Source organism: Vollenhovia emeryi, unplaced genomic scaffold (assembly GCF_000949405.1).
Source record: "Vollenhovia emeryi isolate VEMERY1.0 unplaced genomic scaffold, V.emery_V1.0 DF939155.1, whole genome shotgun sequence".
In the NCBI taxonomy this organism is placed as follows: domain Eukaryota; kingdom Metazoa; phylum Arthropoda; class Insecta; order Hymenoptera; family Formicidae; genus Vollenhovia; species Vollenhovia emeryi.
Window position 1 is genome coordinate 1,179,610 of NW_011967211.1, and position 13,156 is coordinate 1,192,765.

General features: G+C 41.0%; 1 protein-coding gene across 22 annotated transcripts; it reads right to left on the reverse strand.

The window, feature by feature from the left end:
• Window positions 1-1,404: 1,404 nt before the first annotated feature.
• Window positions 1,405-12,745, reverse strand: LOC105565110 (epsin-2). 22 transcript variants are annotated; one of them, XM_012018027.1, is made up of 17 exons: window positions 12,564-12,745; window positions 10,783-10,836; window positions 7,334-7,432; window positions 7,080-7,205; window positions 6,876-6,968; window positions 6,487-6,745; window positions 6,098-6,297; window positions 5,975-6,026; window positions 5,596-5,758; window positions 5,391-5,520; window positions 5,272-5,304; window positions 5,063-5,153; window positions 4,937-4,945; window positions 4,603-4,760; window positions 4,219-4,519; window positions 3,946-4,128; window positions 1,405-3,165 (listed from the first exon to the last, which is right to left on the reverse strand). In XM_012018027.1, the coding sequence occupies exons 4-17, from the start codon at window positions 7,089-7,091 to the stop codon at window positions 3,038-3,040; spliced, it is 1,812 nt and encodes a 603-aa protein (XP_011873417.1). In that variant the 5' UTR covers window positions 7,092-7,205; window positions 7,334-7,432; window positions 10,783-10,836; window positions 12,564-12,745; the 3' UTR covers window positions 1,405-3,037. The 22 variants fall into 22 exon arrangements, with proteins under 22 accessions (XP_011873417.1, XP_011873419.1, XP_011873418.1 ...); XM_012018029.1 differs by lacking the exon at window positions 12,564-12,745 and adding an exon at window positions 11,978-12,113; XM_012018028.1 differs by lacking the exon at window positions 7,334-7,432.
• Window positions 12,746-13,156: the final 411 nt, after the last annotated feature.

Consider the following 13,156-nt stretch of genomic DNA (forward strand, 5'->3'; position numbering starts at 1 on the left):
ATTATTAATAAGTATATCATTATAATCTACTAAAATATATAATATTTATTTATATAAATGTTCTTTGAATTCTTTTTTCCTGCAATTACATGAGCTCTAAAAGCTAAACAAAAATATTTCCACTGTTCGCACAGGGATGAAGCCGTGTATATATCATGATTTATATTATATATATATATTTACTTAAATAAGACAGGTATAAAAAAGATGCAGATCTACATAAACGAAACCAAAGTATACAGGACGCTCTGGTACGCCATCCTATATTCAACAGGCACGATAGTGGCTAGTAGAATCGTTTATATTTTCAAACCGTCAAAGACAATGATTGTATAATTAAATCCCTATACGTTATCATACGTATCGTACATTTTAACTTCATATCCTGGCGAACAACTGGATAAATACATATTAAATATACAATTTCACTCATATAAGCAAGTATGTTAAAATTGCATAAAGCCAACAAAAATTATAGATTTAACGATAAATAATACATTGGAATTATTTGCTCGACGTTTACTTATTGGAACAGCTTGAATCGTGCAACTTCTGATTTACTCGGATGAGAGACAGGCGAATATGTAGTTCCCCCTTGTCAATGCTGTAAACTGACCAAGTCCTCTTTGTATAAAATTGTAAAATGCATCATTATTTTGAAGAAAAAGATGCTGAGATCATGCAAGATTTCAATGATACCAAGACAACTCAACTTTTGTTAAGTTACTAAGTAACCAATGCTATTTATACAGGGTGTACTAAAACCACCGGATATCCTTTTAATCATAAATTCTTTAGAAACTTTCAAGACAAAAATTCTAATACAAAAATGTCGAGGCTATAATAGTTTTTAAATAATAAGCGATTACATTTCACAAATGACAGGCCTGAGATTTCGCGCGCTCAGGTACGGCGACACGACAAGTGATAAAGGTGTTCCTACGAATATCGCCCTTTTTAGCACAGTGACAACTTTCACAACAGACTTAACGATTCATTCTCGAATTAATTGCTCCTCTTGTTATCTTTAACCATTTCTTTTGTTAACTTTGTGTAACGTCTTATTAATAAAAGGCAGGGGTTCACTATGATGAGACTGATATCCTTCGATTTAGTCGATCTCCGATATTCTGAGTGAACTTGGAATTTTCAGTTAGATTCAATCTAGTCTCCTGCCTCTCTTTATCCTCAAGTTTTCAAAATAACCGGATCATCGTCTTCCCAAATATTTTCTGTCCCGTTAAACGGTGACTTTGGTTCTCGCTCGCTCGCGAAACACATAGGAACACTTTTATCACTCGTCGTGTCGCCGTGCCTGAGCGCGCGAAATCTCAGACCTGTCATTTGTGAAATATAATCGCTTATTATTTATAAACTATCATAGCCTCGACATTTTTTAATTAGAATTTTCCTCTTGAAATTTTCTAAGGAATCTGCGATTAAAAGGATACCCGGTGGTTTTAGTACAGCCTGTATAAACGGGTACATATTGCGAAATAAATAATATCATTATGTAATATCAAAGCGTTACACATTGTATAGGCAAGAATGTGAATAAAAGGGAGAAAAGCTCAGCAAATTTTTCTACAAACGCAGAGCGCGAGAATGACGACTCTTTAATGTCCAAAACTAAAAATTTCCTGTATACCCATTAATAACACTTGACAAATGGGGAACGATACGCTTTAAATGTATGTACACTTCTTATATCCTTAGATCGAGATAATCGCCTGCGTTTGTCTCGTATGTTAATGAAATCCGATTCGGTGTTCTTGTCATGCGAATTTAAAAAAGAACACGGGTAGGCAGAAACTCCTCTTGTAGACTTGTTATAAATTTATCCTACGAGCGATCGGGCTCTTACATAACTCCGGACGTTTACGTAAATGTCATTCGAAATAACGGTTTGCGCTGTTATTTCGTTATTTACTTATCGATGATTCTTGAATACAATAGACACAATTCTTATCGCTCTTTGAGTTTGATTCTTCAGCTATGCCAAATCTGCATAAGCATGCTCGCGGTCGATTGGAACACCTACCCGGGCATTCGGGTAGCAAGAACAATATGGATTATCTCTTTAATGTTCGTATCGCTTAGCGTGGATGCTACTTTCACAGTTGCATTTTCGTTTAGAAGTGCCTTGGTGTGCTATAGGTCGCGGTACGTCATTCGTAAATGACCGGCTATACGGCTGTGTAAGAAATTCGTGTACACTTTGCAACGCAGTGTAGCTGCCCGTATTGCGGATTCTGTATTAGAAAGCAAGCCACAACATCGATTTTTTTTTTACAGACCATAATCGTCATATCTTAAGCGTACGACGGCGAACGGAACTTTTCGTTATAATAATTTGCAAATCACGATTACAGTCTCACGATCTCACAGTTTTCCCCTTTTTTTTTACTATAAAAAACACGTGTGTATAAAAACGCATAAACTGATCTCAATGCCAGCGTTACTTTACACTCTTCCCCAGTGGCGATGCGATGTTGCTGAGCAATCTTTCCCTGAATTGTGATTCATACATAGAAAATAGATCGTATAGAGAAAAGAGTGTATATAAAATCTAGTCGTACCTCGGGATTGCTTAAGCGTTCAAAAGTTAAAACATGATTTGTATTATTATGTTGTACCTTTAACCATTCAACCATTCACTTAATTACAAATATGCTACACTTCTACCAGTTAATTATTTGGGCGATTATTCCATAATAAACTTGAAGAAGCGAGTGGTACATGCAAAAGGAAAATTAGAAAAAAAACAAACTTGTACAATGAGCGCTGCAATACAACTCGTCGAAAATTAATGTGTATGTTTCAAGTTATCGATAAAAATTCTCTTGATGGGGATGTGTTTCCTTCGCCCTCTCTTTGTATTGGTCTTACTCACGTCTGTCCCTACCCACAATTGCTACATAAGTTAAATCATATTTTCTTTTACCGTTAACCGAAATCTATACCGTAATAGTACATGTAGAACTGCGGATCACGTTTCGCAGTGATTACGTAGTTTCCGATCGATTGATCGATCAGGCTACGAGAGGAACGGATTAGCCGTAGTAGTTGTGTTCGCTGTCCATGGATCCTGTCGAATCTGATTGATTGTAGGACGGGGTGGTGGCGTCACAGTTGCAAATGGATTTGCTGAATATGACATGGTTACTGTAAAATCATTCACGTATGTTCGTTCGTTAGTACAAAAGATCTTATCGCTCGCACGAAGACAATTCAAGCGCTTATACATATTTCAATACATCGACATCCAAGACTAGTGTCAATATCTTGAATAAAAATCAAAAAGACATTATTCCATGGTCTAAAAGTAGCAAAAAATTATTGAATAAAATACACATTTTGCTTTCATTTCATAAAATTGGTTGTTTTTATTTCAAGATACTGACTAAGACTTTGAGAATTTTCAAGATCGTCCAACATAATTTGACATTTGTTGATCCATTCCACATAAACAAATGCATATTGCAAGGGAAAAAAAAGATAAATGTAAAAATAAAAAATATTTAAAAAGAATGATCTGTCCAAAAAGAAAAGGAAATCTATGTATTCCACTGGAATACTGCAAGATGTATGTTCGAAGAAAGATTCAAATCACAGTACTCTTAAGTGAAAACATAACGCACTTACATTCAACATAATGGCCACCATGCATTCATGCTATATATTCTTAATCATGTTATTGATACTCACGAACTTATTTCCAATGAAACGCTAATTTGCAGACATAGGGCGTGTTACATATTCTCTTTTTCTATGATACTTGAATTATTTTTGTCGCTGAATATTACGTTAATTATTAGATTTTGTCTTTAATGGATTATCACACGACAAAAGAGAAATTGAAGCGACATATGCGCACGAGAGATGCTGAATACTGGACTTTTCTTTCTCGATATTTGTACCTTTTAATTGCGAATGAAAACTTACCCGCTGGCGCAGGAGCCGACGGCTTAATCGCCGAAGCGCTGACAAGATTATCCAAATTGACGAGCGCCGAGTTCTCTCCTAAGAAGGATTGCGGTGTCTTCTTCACAGCACCGGTGCTGGCGGGGAGGGTTTCAGCCATGCCACCCAGATCGAAGGGATCTCCTCCCGATGATGTCGAACCACCTGTTTAAAAATCGTGTGATCTCATTAACGCAACCTCAGCAGACATTAATGCCGCGTTTCACGAAGTGAATCTTGCGTGACTCAACGTACCGTTGTTCACCGTCTGCGGACTAGCCCCGAGTTTTCCTCTATTAGTAATCACGTCGAATTCGTCTAAATCGCTGAGGGGACTCGTCGCGGCGGCGTTACCGTTGTTCTGAGCGGGAAAGTTGTTGAAGCCCGGCCCCGTGCCGTTGAAACCGTTGCTAGTGCTGAAGGTGGTAGCGGCCGAAGATGCCGGCGGTAAATTGAAACCTATATTCTGAGACGACGATACCGCGAAGCCGATATTATGCGTCAAGTTTGAATTGTTGAAGGATGGCGACGGGGACGTCATGCCATCTTGAGCCGTCTGTAATGAGAAAATTTCAAGATCAATGCGTCATTATAAACATTAAAACTCGAAGAACTTTGAGGAACAGATCTGTGTATCACCTGCAGTTTGTTCGTCTCCGATTCGGTAATGGTAGTAGTAGCAGTAGTAGTGGTAGTCGCAGTAGACGGAACTGGTGACCAAGGGTCATTGGTACGCGGAGGAGATGCGACTGTAGCGGGAGATGGGGCAGGTGCACGCCACGGATCGATAGTGGCAGCTATAATTAAATTGTAATTTGACAGTCAGCCAAATAATACCGGAATGAAAACTTAAAACATCGCTTTCATCGGATACTAGAATAGAAACGAAGCGTAAATCTTTTAAAGAAGGATCCAAAATGTAGCACTTAAATAAATTACGAGAAAAATGGTTAAGAGAATTAGCTAATTGTACCTGAGGATCCTGAGAATTATCGGAAATCGTCAAAGACGTAAGAAACATGCAAAAAGAATATAAATACAAGGATTAAATAAACGTGTAATCGTGTAAAGAGCACGCTGCCGCAATAACGAAACTCACTTGGTCTTTGTGGAGGAACAGGCGTCCACGGATCTACCGCAGGTGGTGATGTGGTACTCGTTGTTGGGACGCTCCACGGGTCATTTTGCGTCTGTAAAACGAAAACGCCATTATTCTTCCGCCAGTTTATCAATCGCTCTACCAAAACCGTCATCCTATGGTTATACCATTCTAAATACATATTTAACGTCCTCGAACATTCATCATACCTTACACGCGTGAAATTCAGATATATCCAAAGACTGTGGCGCATCATGCAAAAAGATACAATTTTGTGTTATCATGCAAAGTGCGAGATCGTTAAATCAGCGGCATAACCAGCAAGTACCTGTGGTCTAGGCGGTGGTGCTGCTATCGGGATCCCCCAAGGATCAGTTTGTACAGAAGAGCCACTCGCTTCTCCCAAATGCACATCGAGTAAATCCATCATGTGGCTTTGCTTCTCGGACTGCGGAGTTCTGAAATTCATACGGTTGGTTTCTTCTTCTATATATCGAGTTACCTGATTACATTAGATTCCGTTGATTACTCACTTAAAATCTTGCTGACTTTGACTGAGAGCTAACTGCAATCTAACGTCATCGCTCCGTCTTCTTTGCTCTTCCTGCTCCGCTTCCTCTCTAGACATAGCCAAGGCCAGCTGCAGTTGTAATTCTTCCTCGCCCACTGTTTGCGGTCTTGCGGCTTCCAATTCCGCTGCAAAATACACTTGTTGCGTTAATTCCTATGTAAAGTAATTAAAGTTTGCGTTTGACACACGTTGCGAAAAAATACACGAGATATGATAAGAGAATTTAGATTAAATCTATAAGAATTATCTCGTCCCAGTTAAAGTAATCTTAATTTGGAAGATCTTGACCAAAAGACTCGGTTTTTGCTACAAAGAGCTTGTTATTATAAAGAGGAACTTACTCGCACGTCTGGCCGTTGATTCGGATAAATGACAGGGTTCCCAATCTTGAAACTGAAACAAGATAATAACGTATAAATTGACGGTTTTAACTCGTTGTTTTCATTGATTGATAACACACTTACATCGCTGCTAACAGGTGACATTGTGTCCAGACCATCACTTCCGAAGCCACTAACCGATTGTGCAAATCTCTCCTTCGCCTTCAGTGCTCTAGCTCGCTCGTTTCTCAATCTCTCGTCATCTTTTAATAAGGCCACTAATTGTTTTGCTTTTTCTCGCACGTTAATCCCTTGATCTTTATGTCCATCCATGTATTGAAAATCTACGCAAAAGCATAATAAGGTGACTGTGCCGAAAAACTAGGGATCTCTAAATTTGTTCGTTAATTACAAATGTGCGTCGTGGGATTTCTGCAGTTCGTCAATGTATGGAGCTTCAATTCTTCAATAATATATCACACGTATGAATGTCCGATCTCGTATATTGTAAGATAAAATTTCACGTCTGTTACCTTTTAAAGTTTGGATGGCAAAAATATTCTCTTTGCACTGCTGCGCTACCTTTTCACTTCCTGTCTTGATAAGATATTCTAAGAGAACTAAGGCTTTGTATACGTGTCGCCAGTTTTTCCCATGATCGTTCAATCGTTTCCATAGCATTTGCATAATTTCCGTAAACGCTACAACATTGTATGTTAAGTCGGCGATTTCTGCCATAAGTGTACTACTTGGACCCCAGGGATCATTGCTGGTGGCTTTCCGTACAGCTTTCTATAGAAAAAAAATTATTACAATCGTAATTTCCATTTTACAGAATATTTTTGAGATATTGCGTTATTTTTTTAACATATCAATAATGAAAAATAATATTGCAATAATATAAAAAGACTTCACTAATCACCTGCGCATTGCTGTAATTATGGGCAAGATTCATAATATCTCGCCTAATACCCGCCAGATTCACCTGCATAACGTCTTGCCCTTGTCTTCTCATCTAAAATGTTATCGCTACACGTTACTCAATTGTAGTATTGTGTATCTCGGCTCTGGGGACCCATATTTATTATCGTGGCCATTTCAAAGCGAAAGGAAAAAAATGACATACTGTATCAGACATCTGGTACAGGCAGCTATTTACAGAACGTACATTCTACGAAGACTCGCAGTCCTTCAAAGATCTATAAATCTATAAACCTTGACTAATCTTTGATGTATACGTAGCCTATAATTGCTGTAATGTAAAAATAATAGCAGGTCAATCGTGACGCAAGTAGCGTCTGATAATAAATATGGGTGTTTCTGTTTACACATGAAAGCCATGCAGTACTGTAAGTACGCATTATTCTAAACATTACAAACCTAGTGGCGCACTAAATTTCAGTGAAGTACAACTGTAAGTCAATAGCGGGAAGCTCGGAGTTAAAACCAAGGCATGCACATTACTCGAATTACTTGTAACTAAATAGCAAAAAGAAATATAAATTGCGGAAGGAGATTATTATTACAGGAAAGTCCCCTATCATGAGATAGATTTCTAATATGAGATAGCAGGTTTTCGACACCCAAATTCAATCACCGATATTTTCGCAACGATTACACAATCTAACAATGAATTTTTCACTAAACAGATTTCGCTCCAAGGACAATAAATTCACGGTGGAATCAACTGACGATGTCTATTAATTTTACAGAAACGCTATCCCATATTAGGATACTATCTCATAATACTGGACTTTTCTTTAAGTGAAATAAACATTGAAATAAAAACTGATAGAAGTAAAAATTTCATCTATATCGTTAAAATTATTATATTGTAAAATTGTACTCTTTCTTAAATATCATAAAAATGTACACAGGTTGCATACAAGTAAATCAAATTACACCATACCACTAAGCGAAGGAAGTAAAGTACAATTTACATTTGTCGCAATTTAACTTTAAAATCTGTATATACTTTAGCACAAATCGCCTGATTAGTTATTCAACGATACGTAAAAATATGCCTGCGTGCTAGGACGTAAAAAGTCACTGACTTTCGAGACTAAGGGGTATACTTGTGTTTCCTTTTAACCGTAACGGAAATCAGTCCTTTTGAGATGTGCCTATATAAATTGCTAATTAATATTATCTCTCTTTCTCTCTATCTTATCTGAGATAAGTATTATTTAGGCTCGCGTGGAGTACGACTGTAAAATTCGAAACGAATCGAGCCCAGATAGTCGTACAACAACATTTAATGCAATACTGACTTGCATAATGTATCGTCTGTCATTATCGGTTTCGCTACCTATCATTATCTCCGCTGGCAAACGTTGCAAACTAATAAAGGTGCATCATAACAAAAAAAAACAACTGGAAAACCAAAATAATCCGAATATAGATACGTATATCACATAACACACACAGCAACTCTTTGTGGAAGGAAAAAAAGAATCAGATTACTTTTGCAAAGACTGATAGATATTATTTACTGTGAAACACAGAGAGCTTCTAATGATATGCTCTGACATGGAAAAATGTCACGTTATTATGAGTGAGTTACAGTTGTTAATTCAACGGCTATGAACATCATTGGAATTTACCTTCTGCATCGCCATTCTTGACTAACGAAATATCGCCGGCGTTGTCGACGAAGCTCTAGGTATTCGCCCGGGAATACAGAAATACTTCCGAATACTCCGAATCACAACAAAAGCCTGGACTACCAAGATGACACGATAAATAACGAGGAATTTCACATAATCACCTCATCACACCTCAAATGCATGACACGTCATTACGCGCGTGGATGATAATGACACACTAATTTGTTAAGCACCGCGTTATTATGCAAATGAATATTACATGAAATTTTTTTTCTAAATTCCAAACGAGATCCCGCGAGGAGGAAAAAGGGAATAGCAGTGACGCGCACGCGTTCGAGACGTTTGCGAATCGAGTTAGCGCGACAGAAGATTATACTCGCAGCGATAGCAGCAACTATAACGATAAAAGAAATATTGTATTTTGTTTTTAATAGGCACAGCTCATACATTCCCTAAACTACTCTCAAGTTACGTATAATAACGCCATTCGTACGCCGCAAGAAATACTGTTACATATGAAAACCCCTCGACAATCTTACACGTCTCTAGTAGCACAATATATTGGCGCGATATTGGGAAATCATGTAAATCTACAATAGTATTCCCAATATTGGTACAATATTGTAAGATGGGACGCCTTATCTTCCCACGTAGAACATATTAGTCACGAAAACATCAAGATGACATCATTTTTTGATCATTTTTTATGCATCATGGTGACGTCGAAATAGCCCACCGAGAGCACCTATTTGTTACATCATTAAAACATCAAAATGTTTTAAAAATAATCTTGTTTTAATTAAATGTTATACATTAAAAAATAAATTGAAGTAATATAAGATAAACATAATGTATAACTGATCATGTAATCTGTAATAATATATTATTATGCACATAACGACTATCATAAAACAGCATGTCATAAATCAGTCATTGCAAAGTAAATCTTGATGTCGATCATTTTATGACGTAAAATTCATCATGTTAATGTCACATTGACGTTTTTGTGATTAACTTGTTCTACTTGGGTTATTTAGCCAACATGTTGATTTAACAATACTTTTGTGTAATATTGTAATATTGATTCTCTATTAGACCAGTATTCTTATAACATTGATCAATATTGGCCAATACACTTCCAATATAAATCTAATATTATACAATTATTATCGTGTAATATTTACCCAAACAACGCGTATGTCTAAAGGACATCTAAGACGTCTTTTAGACGTACGTGGTGTGTGAGTGCATTTATTCCATAGCCAATATTGGCTTCTACGTTGGACAATATCGGCCAATGCATTTCTAATGTAACCAATATTGAACCAGTGTTTAGCCAATGCACTGTGCTACTGGAGATCTCACTGAGAAAATGTAAACCCTGGCGAAAATTTTAAGCGAGAGATGATGTTTATATTTATTTATGAAGAGCTTTATCGATAGTTAGATTGTTTCCGAAGAGTTTTATTGATGGTTACACCGTTTGGAAGTACGTTGCAAACACCTGGTTAGTTCTTTACTGACAATAACGTTTTACAAACACTCAGGCCTGGTTTCACCAAACGTCGCTTAACTTTGAGCTTAGTTTAATTCGTTCTTTGTCTCTTTCCAACTGTTACTTTAGAAAGAGACAAAGCACGAATTGAACTAAGATTAAAGTTAAGCGACGTTTGGTGAAACCGAGCCTTAGAAAACCATAATGGAAACGTTTGACAGTGTATCATTAAACGCAATTTGAACGCTTGTAACCGTGAACGTGTCATAAAGAACTTCATATTTAAATTGTCTCACAAACAGTTTGATAAACGTTTCAAAACTCAAATAAAACGTTGACTCAACATTGAAACAAACCTCTTATAAACATATTATTTTCGCCAGGGAAAGGAACAATGTCACGCGATCAAACGTTGATTCGAAGGCAACGTATGCGCGCCCAGTCAGAAATGACTCGTCGTTCGACGTCGATTCTGACTGGGTTGACTTTCGCAGTTTGAGAAAAAATGTCAAAGGCACGACATTCACGTGACGTCGCGTTCGATTTGAAAGCGCTGAAGACCCGTAACTCGTTGCGCGCTCCTCAATGGGGTTTTCGACAAGCAAGTCGCCAAATTGGGACTAGTACAACCTGGAAGGACCTACAGGGGAGAGACCTATCGTCAAGGCTACCCCGTTCGCAGATGATAGAGCGCATGCGGAAAGCGTTTGCGGCGAGAAATCACTTACACTGACGGAGGTAAAGATGTTGGCGCCTTCCTTTAGCGAAACTGTACTGCTCTTCTGGAAAAAGAAGAAGAGCGAGGTGAGCTTGGTTGTCCGAAGCGTGTGTCTGTTGCGCTCTCCGCTTATCTTATCACGGCGGCGCGATCGTGTTCCTCATCGGAGCAACGTTATCAGCCCGCTCGACGATGATTAATATACAAAAAAAATAACACGAACTGCTCTCGACGTCTGAGTATGTTCCCCTTTCCGCCGAGTACTAAGTACTCCGATAGCATTCCCCAATAGTTTCGAGCATTCAGTCTCAAAGAAAAGGTGTGGATGGTGGCATTTAGAGAAGAACAACCGTTAAGCCCGTATCAGACCGCGGGTTGAGATTGAGATTAGATTGAAATTTGACGAATCGGGAGTAACATTCGTAAGCCTGAGATTAGTAGGCTTCCCCCTGTTTTAGTCAAATTTCCCTAATCTAATCTCAATCCGTAGTCCGATACGGGCCACATGCTGCTACGAAGAGCACCGGGGATGTTTCATTTGGAATTAATTTTCTCAGAAGCCGAATTCAGTAACGGCGTCCAGCAAAGTAGTGCCGAGAGGAAATGGGAACGCAAACGAATTAGCGACGCCTTGAGATTCCGAGCTCGAGATTCCCCTTTCCGTCGACAGCGTCCATCGCGTTTATTCGATGTCGGCGTTGCCGTTTAAATGTCGCATCCCTTTAAAATCACGCGCATCCGTGTACACAGCACCAACTGAGCCCTCTCCCCGCCGCCGAGCACGACTATGCAAGTGTAGCTTCACTCACGACTCTGTTTGAGGAAAGCAAAGAGTATATAAACAAACGGCTGACAAAGAACTGGCGTAGCGTTATCTGCTATAGGAGACTAAACGGCGATGCCCCGGGTGATCCTCCGTAAGGCTTCCCTCGTCAGTTAACAGCATTATATACATATAATTGACCGTGAAAGTATTGATCATTGTCTTCTCTCGCACCGCTCGGTTGACTCTCCGTTCCCCGTGTGACAGGCTCCCACACGTGACAGGCCACAATCGCGTCTCGGGGCTGAGGAAACGGCAGCGACGGGCGGTAAACAATCTGCGGGGATTACACACTTGAGAAATCTGGTAAGGCGATGACATGGGGGGGGCCGAGCTCGGGGTCTCAAGGCATCGCGCGCGCTCGACGACCGAGATACTGTACCCGCGTTAGCGCGTCAACGCGCGCCGGAGGAGAGAGTCGGCGTGGCGCGGGGGGAGGCGCAGGCAGGAAATTATTGCTATTGTACAATTGCCGCTGGATCGAGAGGTCGATTCCACCTCGCGGCGTGCGCGCGCGCGCGCGCGCGTACCTCCGGGTGAACGCTCCACGTCGGAGCTCCGCTCCGCTGCGCTCAGCTCGGCTCGGAGCGACGAGGACGACGGGCGCGCGAGCCACGTTCCGCTCCGACCGTGACTGGCCCGGCGGAGCGCGGTGTCGCGCGCTGTCGCGCGCGTACCCGCCCACCTCGAGGGGTCCTCGTCGCGCGAGCGGAGCGTATATGTATATACGTGACACGTCAGTCCTCGCGGCGGGTGCCACCGTTGCTCGGGGGGAGGGTGGCGACCACGGGGCGCGGCACCCGTTCCGCGTCGTACCGAGGGGGGTGGACCGACGAGCGCGCGGCCGTCTCGCGAGGCACCACGCTCCGGAGCGTCCAGGAGCGTCCGCTCGGCTCGACCGAGTGACGACAATAACGACGATGACGGTGGCTACGGCGACGGCGACGGCGACGACCCACGTTACTCACCTTGCGGGGCGCGGGCGGCGAACACTCCGGGGATTTGGGGAACGCGGGGCTCGCGAGAGCGTAACGGGGAACGGGGACAGCGAGGCGAAATTTAATAAGTAAGACACTTATGACAAGTCCATTCACAGGCACTGAAACGAATTGTACGGTTACGGAGCAAGATGGCGCTCGGAAAATATTTCCGCTCCTCCGACCGCGCCGCGCGCGCCCGCGCACGAGCGTCGCGCGAGTTCGTCTCCCCGGAGCCGTTCTTCCTGGATCGCGGGCTCCTTCCTCGCCTCGCGAGATCGCGCGGCGATTTCGCGAGGGTCAAGTCGGTCAGCCCGATCCGCGGATCCGCTCCGAGCCAAATTTTCGATCGCGCGATTCACTGCCCCCGATAACAATCCTTTCTCCCGCATATTACGTAACAAAAGAAATTCTTAATCTTACGGTGATAAAGTAATACGGGTTTGTTGCTTGATAAATTTACCGCTAAGTTAGTCGAAATTTAAGTCGTCCCATTCGACTTTCAAATTATTCCCTTCTTCGCGATTGTCCAGGCTCGAGGTCCGTTCGGAGCAAGATTTTTAATTACGCGGTTCATTGTCCCC

Bases quoted from the DNA above. Each gene is read 5' to 3' on its own strand.
- LOC105565110 (XM_012018019.1), bottom strand. The intron at 6,746-6,875 runs GTGATTAGTGAA...TTTTTTCTATAG, and splicing joins ATAATTACAGCAATGCGCAG to AAAGCTGTACGGAAAGCCAC. The intron at 3,166-3,945 runs GTAAGTTTTCAT...ATGATTTTACAG, and splicing joins GTCGGCTCCTGCGCCAGCGG to TAACCATGTCATATTCAGCA.